The 12,670-nt window shown below is 36.7% G+C and overlaps 1 protein-coding gene across 13 annotated transcripts in view; it reads right to left on the bottom strand.

The window, feature by feature from the left end:
* The window catches only part of CHL1 (cell adhesion molecule L1 like), a 1,311,467-nt gene that overhangs the window by 739,188 nt on the left and 559,609 nt on the right, over window positions 1-12,670 (bottom strand). For 12 of the 13 annotated variants that reach the window (XM_044077996.1, XM_044078002.1, XM_044078005.1 and 9 more), the window contains one exon: window positions 4,362-4,379. The exons of the other annotated variant lie outside the window; for it this stretch is intronic. In XM_044077996.1, coding sequence (XP_043933931.1) covers window positions 4,362-4,379 — 18 coding nt within the window. The remainder of the gene's footprint in view (window positions 1-4,361; window positions 4,380-12,670) is intronic. 13 annotated transcript variants of the gene reach the window in all.

Here is a 12,670-nt window from a genome sequence, read left to right as displayed (position 1 = left end):
ATATATATATATACAGAGAGAGACAGGGGGGGAGAGAGATATATAGATATATAAATATACATCTCAGTCTCTCCCCATATATCTACATAACACACATACATATCATGCACACATACATCTACATTTAGATATACATCCCTGTTATATACCTAAATGTGTGTGTGGTTGTCTGTATTGACCTACATACCCTAATAATGGTGAGTGAGTAAAGCTGCACTATGATACATCTATAAAGTTGCTCAAAGGATCCAAAGTAAGGGCTCAACCGTACATAATGCACTTATCTACAGACCCCTGTGCCTGCTGCATGTCACTACATATACAGAAACAGGTTAAGTAGGTGGGGTAATGTATAATGTTTGCTATGCTCGCATGGATAGGGAACAGTGTTCCTGCCCACTTGCCCATCCAGGTACAAACAGCCACATATGGCCATACTGGTAACTGTAGATACATAGCTAGGATAAATAACAGTTATCTGACTGATAGGATACTAGATGCAGATAGCAGTACAAAACAATATCACTCTGCAGGCCAAAGATGCTGTTCAATTCAAGTCTAATTTGAGTAATCCACAAGTAGTTTGCTGGCAATTGCATATAAATCAGATGTCAGCCATGGCACATGCAATACGTGGTGTGATCTACAGTGTATAAGACTGGATAGGTAAGGGTGCTAATCTCACTCTGGGACTCATGCTGTTTATGCATGGTCATTGGCTATCAAACTGCAATAGTTTGCTCTTTTTTAGCCCTGTATGTTGCTGCTGGCTACCAATCTGCCTACCAATCTGCTGTCTTCTACAAGGCCTGATTATGTCATTTACCTTAAGTCTACCAGCTGCCACTGCAATATCAGACTTAAGCCATGGCACACATGGGGCAAGTGGTAAGTACTGTGATCTATGGGTTGCAATACTAGCTAGGTAGGGGTTCTAATCTCACGCCAGGACACTTACTATGTATGTCTGATTGGTGTAAATATGATCAACTCAGTAACTTAGGAAGTTGTAGGGTTTTGCAGTATTTTATTTGTAGCAGGTGATGTGGGCCTCCAAATGCCTCACCACAAATAGGCCTGCTGATGTCATCAAGTACAATATGCCCTAAAAAGATAGTAATAGCAGGCATGTGGTGTGTTGTGTGCATCACGTACTGTAATCTGTAGTGTGCACCATTAGATAGGTAAACATTCTAATCTAGAAAAAAATAAAAAAAATAGTAACCAGAAGCAACAACCAGGATTCTTCTATAAAATAAAATATATTATTTATTTAGTTTTGGTCATAAATAAATAATATATTTTATTTTATAGAAGAATCCGGGTTGTGGCTTCTGGCTACTAGTTTCTTTTTTTCTTGGACATTCAGTGGTAACTGCTCACTCTTTTAGTTTTTAAGTGTTCCAATTTACATACAGCCAACTTATGCTATGTGTGTGCTATGTACTTTGAGCAGTAACTGGAGGTGGTGCTATCCTCAATGTAGCCAGGTTTGTGTGTATGGCTGTTAGGGCATTTTACATCAGCTTATGGAACCATAGGATGTTTGAAATTCCCTAGCATAATGGCCATACAGCCCTCACAATCCTAGACAACTTTATATCCTTATGGTCATGATCAGCACATATTGCCCCAGTCCAAGAGGAACACAGGCAGAAGCTCTGTGGTGAAATGATGGCCACCCAGACAATCATGCAGATGGCATGTGATGAGGTGCACCAAGGTGTCCTATTTGCCATTAGGCAGAGTTCAGTTTCAAAGGTGTGTTAAAGTCTGCTAGACAGATCTCTCCCACTAGCATGTATTATTAATGTCACATGCTAGGCTAATGCCTTAGAGTGATTAATCCATGTACAATGCCACCTACAGATATGCAGCATTTACAATCATGCTGGGTCACACATTGGCCCATATGCAAGACAGAGATCACTTAGACAGACTTCAATGAATGCTGCAGAATTCCCACCTATTGCCCTTAATATAGTCTGTTTTCCCACCCTTACATGTCATACTGCAACATTCAAAAAAGTGCTGTGTAGCTTTGCATCTTGCAAACCTGCTTAGCAGTGGGTAAACTCACACAACAGTGTTTTAGCGAAGCTTAGCAATATGCAAACAGGAATAGCTATTGATCATGTTCAAGGAGCACTTAGTACTGCACGGCTTTTCCATATGTAACAATCTTGTTTTTAAAGTACACAAACAATTTATTTACACTGAAAAAATGATATGAGCACTAGGGACTCAAATTCACAACCTACTAAGCTTTAGACCATGACTCTACCCATTTAGCTACTTGGATAGTATGTATACTGGTGTACCTTCACATATACTACTAAGACAGTTGTTACCATTGATAAGCACCACACCACACTGTGCAAATGGGCTGAAATAGAAACAGACATGAATAATTAATTACATCTGGTTTCTACTTTTAGATGTCCAGCAGGTGTCAATAGTATATCTCTAAGCACAGCTTGGCACTGCTGCACTACATGCCATGCCGCGCAAACGGACATAAAAATTAAAACAAAAAAATTAAGAAAAGTAAAATACAACATATTAATGCACAGCACATTTCAACAGTAGCAGGATACATTACACGGAGTCTCACCCTGTACATAATATCTGACCAGGAATTCCCTGGACAATCCAAAACCACGGGATAGCCTCTACACCTCTGCCTACACTGATTCTATATCCCTGCTACTATGCTCTCCCTTTGCAGCATGCCATGATTAATATGCATAGTACGCTGCTGAGGGGAAACCATGGCCGTGCACAGAGCCTACACTGATTTTATTGAATCCTGGGGCTAATCTTTAAATCTTCATTCCAGCAGATTAAATCTTCATTCCAGCAGACATTTCCTTTGCAACTCCTAAGTTTGCAAAATAAAGTACCTTCAACACAAATGAAGTATCTTAGCTGATTCTTTTCTGATGATTTCATAGAACCTGATATTCCCCCTTTCTTTCTTCCTCACTATTCATCATTTGGTATGCTCTTCAGTTCTTGAAAATTCAATCCTTCCTCGAATTATCAGTCTGGATGGCTTTCCCATCTTGCCATATTTTAAATCTCGCTTTAGGCCAGTGTTCTTTCCCTCAGACATTCCTTTCTTGAAACGCCTTATCAGTTCATTGACTGTTCTTTTGTCCATCAACAAATGAATATTGTTTCTGATTAAGTTCTCTAAATGATTTAATCTGCTATTCTGTAGTGAAATTCTACATGATATTTGTCTTCTACATAGCTGCTCAGGGCTTGTAGGTCACGCCTGATATGCAAGTTGTCTGTCTTTTATCTTTTGTTTTCCCTCCATGTGAGTGAAGACCATAGTAATAATGTTTGACACCAATCTTTCCTTCTAATGACCATCACCTTCTGCTTCATACTGTCTATGTTACTTACCTTACCTTAAATCCCACAAAGTTTACTGTTAGAAGAGAACCTTCCATCCATCAGTGTATTTCCTACACGTCTCTGTCTGGACATCATTTTTTTTTTCTTCACTTACGTTTGAATTACTTTTCTTCACTGGATGTTGTGCACTTGTAAGCAAATACCACAGTTTCTTATCTTGCCAAAGAGCATAGAGATGTAGCAATGGATCTTGTGGGTCAAGAACTAACTGATTTAGTACAGCTAGATTTTGTCATTCCTATGTAAACTGTTTTTAAAATCAGTTTTGACTTTATAAGTTTAAGCCTAGATCCAGGTAGGCCTGCAGAGAAATATGGTAACTTTTCCAAAACTACACGATAAAAAAAGTCATCTAAACTTTAAGTCATGTGAATAGGATCTGAATGACAAAATACAGGTCTAACCTGAAGATTCCATTTCATTAGATCAATTATTTTGTGACACAAATAGTGAGGAGAATAACAAAGTCACATTGTTTGGTTATGGCGCAAGTATAATATTATCTTAGATGGCAAAACAGATTCATTCAAAGCCTTAGAATAAATGTATTCAAATGTATCTTTTAATAGTACTGGCTGCCTGTAGCAATGCAGCGGTGTCTTCCTTGAAAGGTAAGACCTAGGATTTTTTTTCTTAAACTAAAAGGGATAAGCAGAACTAGACATCAGCTTGGACAGAGACTTTGCAATACAATATGCATTGTCTGATGCAAACTTTAATTCCATTAGACACATTATGTATTAACTGAATATTATTCTGAAGATTTATTTTGAGCAGAATTATTCTTCTTAGAAACAATGGCAAGACCTTACAAATGAAATGGATTGAATATCATTATTAGAGAATCTGTACAGTGCTTGATTCAAAATAATAAAATCCTGCAAACTTTATACATTAAAACAAAAGTATGTTAGTTCTTAATAAAAATCACTTACTTTTTACATAGCTGAAGACTGCAGTCCCATGAAAGCATGAGCAAAAATTGAAAACAAAATTAGGCATGTAGTACAAGTCTTACAATAATCAAAAGTTTGGCTTTGTATTAGAACAATACCATGCAAGATGTTCTGTAGCAAGTCCTGCCTAAACTCCACCTGCCATCCAACAATTGGTGACGTTAGAAAAGTAAAGTAATATTCATACTGATGGCAACATCAATATTCATTGTCTATTTGTAGTTTACACTTTTCCTCAATGTAGTGCGATCTCGGATTTGGTATATTTAATTTGTGGGGGGTGGGGGATGCAGTACCCCATATGGTGGTGCAAGGGGGCTTGGACTCCTGCAAAAATGAAAAAAAAAATACTTGCAATTATTTCACAATCAGCAACAAATGTATGCATGATCAATAGTCAATGTATGCATGATGCCACACTGAAATCTGCATGACTGTCAATCATGCATTTTTTCTATAACACAACACACCATGTCACCTGTCAATCACGGAGGCCACTCCTACTTCTGCGCAGACCAGCCTGCATGGTATTGTACTAATACAAAGCTAAACATTTTCTATGTCATAATAGTCAAATTATTGTTTTGTTCCTGGCAATTTCCTATAAGACAGCCATTCCGCTCTTGATACAAAAAAAAAATCATTTAGTTTTTACCATATAAGCCCCACTGTTTTATAATGTCAAAAAGTGACACAAATTAATTGTGAAAAAGGCAAATAAAAATTAATTTATTCATCTGTTTATTGAATCTTATGCTAAGTATGGTATTGTAATGGACCTTGTTTTTATTTTCCGGGAATGATGACAAAATCACATGCCTAATTGGAAAACTAAAGCAATAGCTGTTTTGAATCAAACAACTCACTTTCCAATCAGAAATGGGGATATTAAGCAAAGCTAGGCCATCTTAAACTTCATGAACTCTAAAGTACTGATGCTATATTAGTGAAAATTTTGAGTAAGTATACAATTACTGGACAACATAACATTAACTTTGAAGTGTTCAGGTGATGTATTAAACAGACTTGATGGCTTATACAGGGGAGCTAGGAGCAGGTGTTTAAAAACTTGAAAGGAAACAAAACTGATAATGTTGTTTTATTCTCAGCCAGAAATCAAATCCCATAAAGCTGATCTTCATATATGAGACTCCGAGGTGTAATAACAAACAGTAGGAAAAAATACTTTCTTATGTAGGTCAACAGTAAATTTTATACATGTGTGAGCAATTCAACAGGTCTGTAGTATGTACAGTAGATATAAAAAGTGTACACACCCCTGTTAAAATGCCAGGTTTTTGTCATATAAAAATAAGACCGCAATAAATCATTTCATATCTTTTCCCACCTTTACTGTGACCTATAACCTGTACAATTCAATTGAAAAACAAACAAATCTGTTAGGGGAAAATATAAAAAAATCAAAAAAATGTAGAATAAGCTGGTTGCATAAGTGTACACACCCTTAAGCTAATATTTTGTTGAAGCACCTTTTGATTGAATTACAGCATTAACTCTTCTTGGGTACACACCTGCCATCAATTAAAGAGACTCTGATTAACCCCAAATAAAGTTCAGCTGTCCTAGTAGCATTTTCCTGACATTTACTCAGTTGCCTGCTAGAGCAAAAGCCATGGTTCACAGAGAGCTTACAAAGCATCAAAGGGATCCCATTTTTGAAAAGTATCAGTTAGCAGAAGGTTACAAAAAAATTTCCATGGCACTGGATATACCATGGAACACAGTGAAGACAGTCATCAAAAATGGAGAAAATGTCTGACAACAGTGATGTTGCAAAGAACTGGATGTCCCTCCAAAATTGAGGAAAAGACAAGACACAAACTCATCAGGGAGGCTGCCAAGAGACCTACAGCAATACTGAAGGACCTGCAGATATTTCTGGCAAGTACTGGTTGTGTACTATATGTGACAGCAATCTCCTGTATTCTCCATATGTCTGGACTATGGGGTAGGGTTGCAAGACGGAAGCCATTTCTTACACAGAAAAACACCCAGGCCTGGCTAAAATTTGCAAAACAATACATCAAGTCTCCCAAACGCATGTCGTAAAATGTGGTATGGTCTGATAACACCAAGGTTGAACTTTTTGGCCAAAATTCCAAAAGTTACGTTTGGCACATAAACAATACTTCACATCACCAAAAAAACACCATCCCCACGGTGAAGCATGGTGGTGGCAATATCATGCTTTGGGGTTGCTTTTCTTCAGCTGGAACTGGGGCTTTAATCAAGGTGGAGGAGAATAATGAACAGTTCCAAGTACCAGTCACTTTTGGCCCAAAACCTTCAGTCATCTGCTAGAAAGATAAAGATGAAGAGGAATTTCACCTTTCAACATGATAATGATTCCAAGCATACATCCAAATCAACAAAAGAATGGCTTTACCAGAAGAAAATTAAAGTTTTAGAATGGCCCAGCCAGAGCTAAAACCTAAATCCAATAGAAAATCTGTGAGGTGACCTGAAGAGGGCTGTGCACAAGAGATGTCCTTAGAATATGACAGATTTGGAGCACTTTTGCACTGAAGAGTGGTCATATATTGCCAAAGCCAAGATGTGCCATGCTGACAGACTCCTACCCATGAAGACTGAATGCTGTAATTAAATCAAAAGATGCTTCAACAAAGTATTACTTTAAGGGTGTACACACGTATGCAACCAGCTTATTGCATGTTTTTTATTTTTTATATTTTTCCCCTAACAGATTTATTTTTCAATTGATTTGCACAGGTTACAGGTCACAATATAGGAGGGAAAAGTTTTGAAATGATTTACTGTGGTCTCATTTTTTTATATCACAAAATCCTGGCATTTAACAGGGGTGTGTACCTTTTTATATCACAAAATCCTGGCATTTTAACAGGGGTGTGTACCTTTTTATATCACTGTATAATAATGGCACAAACATTTAAAACTAAGTAGTTAGACACAGATTTGTAATTTTCCAGGCTTCTGGCAACCATGATGCTCTTCTACTAGTTATGATTTCTTAACTTTAGATCAAACATAATAATTTGGTTTTCTTACTATCATTCAGAGAGTGCCAGATGTCATGATCAGTGACTCTCTGCAATCACAAAAGTCTGAACACTGAGGAAAAACGTAAATATTAAACAAATAGGCTTGACTGTTCTTGTTTGACTAGTCTCATTTAACTGGTTTTGCTTGTATGGTCCTGTTTGACTGCTCTTGTTTAATTGGTCTTATCTGACTGGTCTTGTTTAACTGTTTTTATCTGAGTAGTCTTGTTTGACTGGTCTTGCTTAACTGGTCTTATTTAACAGATCTTGTTTGAGTGGTCTTGTTTAACTGGTCTTGTTTGACAGGTCTTGCTTGACAAGTCATGTTTAACTGTTCTTGTTTAACAAGTCTTGTTTGAGTAGTCTTGTTTAACTGGTCTTGTTTGACAGGTCTTGCTTGACAGGTCTTGTTTAACTGTCTTGAATCCAGAGCCTAACATGCCGTGTTTGACCTGTCCTGTATTGGGAGCATAACTTTCAATCTCCTAGAGCATGAAATCTGGACAAATCCATAAATAATGGGGGTGCAATATGGACAGTTTTTAAATATTGCTCTTACAAACCTAGAAAGTTGATTGAATAACAGGTTTTGCGTCAGTATGAGGTTTCTGAAAGGTATGAAGTCTGAAACTCAAATGTCTGTCATTATTTTCTGACTTCGAGCTTTACTAATTTGCCAATGATTTCCCAAAAAAACACAATTTTATCAAAAACTAATGAAAAATATGAGGCAAAAATCTGAACATTCTGAGAAAATCTGTACAGTTGAGAGGTGGGATAGGAAGCCTTACATTTTTGTATAACACAGATTTTAATAAATAAATTAATATTTCAAAAAAGAAAGTAGTACCAATAAATATGAACTAACTAAAAACAATGAATAATACATTTTTAATCATAATATCAAAGTGGAAGGTACCACAATTCAGCTACTGAAGAAAAAAAAACAACTTCAAGGAATAGACTCAAAACTAGGAGATTAGTTACTGAAGATACTGTTGAGAACCACTATAGCAGCAAGCTTCCACTACAACTTTATACTTCGCCGCCACTGCTACTCACACTACACAGAGCAGCTTTATATACTTAATAGTGTCTTTCCTGATGATTTTCCGTTATTGTGGAGAGTCACCGATATGGATATTTGGCACTCTCTGATAAAAACCAGACTGAAGTACCGTGCTTTGATGTAAAGTTAGGAAGCCTCTTGTTACAGCATAGAATTTTGGTTTGGTAGATAGGAAGAAACATCTAAATGCCTTTTCATTGAACAGCTAAATTCTGTGAGCCTTTACATCTGAAAGGGATCTTCTTCTTATTTCGGCTTTTTCCCGGTTAGGTGTCGCACAGCGGATCACCTGTCTGCTCATGATTGGCAGTGGAGTTGAGTTGCCAGCCCAGAGCCCAACCTTCCATAGAAGGCACACTCATGCACGCACTCACACCTAGGGCCAATTTTAGAGTGTCCAATCCACCTACAGCATGTCTTTGGGATGTGGAAGGAAACCGGAGCACCCGGAGGAAACCCACGTGACCACAGGGAGGACATGAAGACTCCGCACAGAAGGCACCCCAGCCGAGGATCGAACTGGAGAACCTCTTGCTGTGAGGCAGCAATGCTAACCGCTGCACCACCGCAATTTATATACTATGTGCTATGTGAAGATATTGTTGGCTCGAATATAATGTGTCTCAGGGAAAACGAATTTAAAGAAAGGTGGTAGTAAAAGGAGAATCTTTTGGCTGAAATAGGTTTCCACATTAATACTTATTACAGAAGAAGGTTGGAAATCAAGCTATATTTGAAATTATATAAAAATATAAAATGTATTCTGGACTCAAGTTAATAAGGCAAAATGCCTGATCCAAGTTGTATACTTTATATCTTGGGACAGAATCAGGCAAGATTTTCTTAAGACTTCAGACAAGACATTTCTGTAAGTTAATATGCAGCAAGTAGAGTTTTATCTCCTTTACAGACCCGGGTGGCTGTGTGGCAATTCAGAATTTTATACACACACACACACACACACACACACACACACACACACACACACACACACACACACACACACATACATCTATATCTATATATCTATATCTATATGATTTTCATTGTGAATGAGCTTTACACAAACTGTAAAGCAAGCAGTTTTTTTTCCCAATGTTATCTTTTTAAGTGTTATTAACTGTTATGTTTTGCTGTGATGTTAATTGTGCTGATAAGAAGTGGTGAAAAGAAATGTTTCACTAAATTGTAACTTATTACGTCACTACACATTTGTAGTATATTTCTGCTCCATGAATTTTTCTGCATGCTGATAAGAAATGTATAACAACTAATAGTAGTGGTAATGGTCAGCACACATGGTGGAAAAGCATTAAAATGACAGAAATAATTTTGCTTTAACATTATATATAATGAATATACTCTAAACCTACTCAAAATATAGTGCAGTTTTACTTTACAAGGCTTAACTTAAGATTTCCAGCTCCAGATTCTATTCTGGGTAGAAATTTCTTTGTTTTGGGAATTGAAATTTATTTGTATGGCTTTGATTTTCACATTTGGATCTTTCTAGAATTTTTGTGTTTTTTTATATTGAGGCATATCTTTATATTCAAGAATCTGTTTACTATACAGAAAATGCCATATTTTCCATTCTAGAGTAGGATTCCTTTCACGTTTAAAAACTTTATAGATACCAGTCTGCATTGTTTTCTATGGAAATTAGCAGAAATTAGCAGGTCTTACTATCCCTTAATGTTTACATGATATGTAATTCTTATTTTAAAAGTATTTGTTGGTTTTAAGCTAGGAAATATGATTTTAGTTTTTTACATTTCATCTTGTTAGGGAATATATTGACTCAATTGAAGTTTGCATAGATTTCATAATACAGTTTTTATTTTAAGTGAAGTTATGAATGCAGTGCTTAATAACATAAGCCAAAACCAATCCAAGGCCACAAATTGGCCAGCCACAAGTGTTCGAAGGCCAACCCGTGCCCCGCCCCATCCCCACCCACCCGTAGCACTACTGGTCAACAACAGATTTCTCCACCAACCGATTTTCACCGACACAGTTCTAGCCCCACCTCTAATCATCAGCCCAACCCACACCTAGCTAAGATAGGCACCGTGTTTATATAGGCCCCCTCCCTCCCCATGCAAGAGCTTTTTTCTCTTTTTTTCTCTGTATTCCTAACTCATATACAATATATGGCACATAGGACTAGTTTAATCATCCACACTGAGTCGAGCCACACTGCGAGTTGAGCTACACAGTTTTTAATTATTCCTACCACCACTTTTACCGTCCATTTTATTTTTAATTCCCTTGCATACCTCCCACCCACTAAAATCCACTGTGTGGACTTTTTCTACAATTTAAAGTCACGAAGGCACACTTACTAACAACTTCACGGTTCACTAATCACCTACCATGCACCAAACCTAGGCCATGTCCACTCAGTACTAACGCAACCTTTCCATTTTATTTTATGAATGTTTAAAAAGAAAATGATGATATGGTGAAAACAAAATATGAAAAGATTATCTTAAAAAGAAAAAATTTGAGCAAATATAGAACTACAATAATAGTGAGGTCTTAAAATCCATGCGGACAGCATGATCACACACATGGCCCGCCTGTCCCCAATGGCTCCTACTGGGACCAAAACAAGAATGGCAAAACGTCTGTTAGTTTTTTAAAAACTAAAAACTAATGGTTAAGTTATATAAGCTAAAAAGAGTAATAGAAACTGAAGCTAATAGATTTTTAGGGACTCATATGCTTAAACATTATCTGGGTGAGTTGGAGACCCGTCAGCTCAAGTATACAAGTTTTTCATTTTTTTCAGTTAAAAACCACGCTTAGTAGCCATTTTAACTACTCTTGTCTTCCGTTTAGTTTCGTGCCAACAATACCCCTCCATTACTCCCATAAGCTAGAACACTCCATATGTTAGATAACGTGGATATCATGAGAAACTAACTAATCTCCGCCCAACTTCTACCCATTGGCTGGCTTTTTCCCCCTCCACTTATGGTCACATTTTACGCCCATGCAAACCACACTCCAGCATGGTACATTTTACTACCCTAACCCCTCATGCTAAGACGTGCCCAGCTATTATTCCATTGGGCGGACATACGCTCCTTAACATATCAGCACCTACTTCCCACGAAGGCAAACCCACCCCTCCATAGGTGTGGAGCACTTCAACAGACACCCAACCCACTTCTCCAAAACCATCTATTCACACCCATAGACACGCACGCAACATTCCTACCAGCTAATTAAACTGGTTTCAACAGAAACAATGTAATTCCCAAACTACTCACATAATAATGAAACAAACACCAATGAAAAAGCATGGTTTGCTAACAAATTTATTGTATTGTCGCAAAAGCAACTTTATAATGATTTTACTGTAAAATAAAACACCAAGTATAAAACTTAAAGCACATGTAAAAAATATCCAATGCGCTCACCTACCTGGACTGGATGAAAATCTTTTTACAACTGAAGTAAACATTTTTATTTCTAGTATTTTTTGGCATCTTTATTGAAAGCCTAATAATTAAAGGACTAAACCTACAAAAAGGAAAATTAATATTTACAACTTGTTTTTGTTCTTGTTTTCTCGACAATGTGCCTTACTTCTGCAAGATTGGAGTGATTTTCACCCCAGTCACCATGTTTCAGTGCTTAATAACGCAAATTGTTTTATAAATAAATAAATATATATATATATATATATATATATATATATATATATATATATATATATACAGACAGACAGAGACAGAGTTAATGGAAGTGTTTTGGTTAGAGTAATATACACAGTTTGCTTGCCGTTACAGACAGGTACAGAATATAGAGTAATTCATGTTTATTGCAAATTAAAAAAAAAGACTGTTGTTGCAGGTACGTGGGGATAAATGTTCAGTTTCAGAGGAAGATGGTGCTAATTTAGTCACAGTAATAATATAGAGGACTACAAACCATGTTTCAAATTTAAATGAAGTTTTCATTTGTTTGATAAATGTGTCAAGGACTTCACAAGAAGAGGGGAGGTAATAACATCTGAGATGTGATCTTCATGCCCATGTTAAGAAAACAGATACAGAGCTTTAGCTGCTCCAATATAACTCTAGTTAAAGAAAAAAGTATAAAAAATTATAGTAGCATGAAGTGTTTCATTATTTTGAAAACTATAAAACACTCAGTACTGCCACAAA

The sequence above is a fragment of the Protopterus annectens genome, chromosome 7.part0, assembly GCF_019279795.1.
Source record: "Protopterus annectens isolate FY-2018-M chromosome 7.part0, PAN1.0, whole genome shotgun sequence".
In the NCBI taxonomy this organism is placed as follows: Eukaryota; Metazoa; Chordata; order Ceratodontiformes; family Protopteridae; genus Protopterus; species Protopterus annectens.
This window is presented reverse-complemented; position numbering and strand designations above follow the sequence as displayed.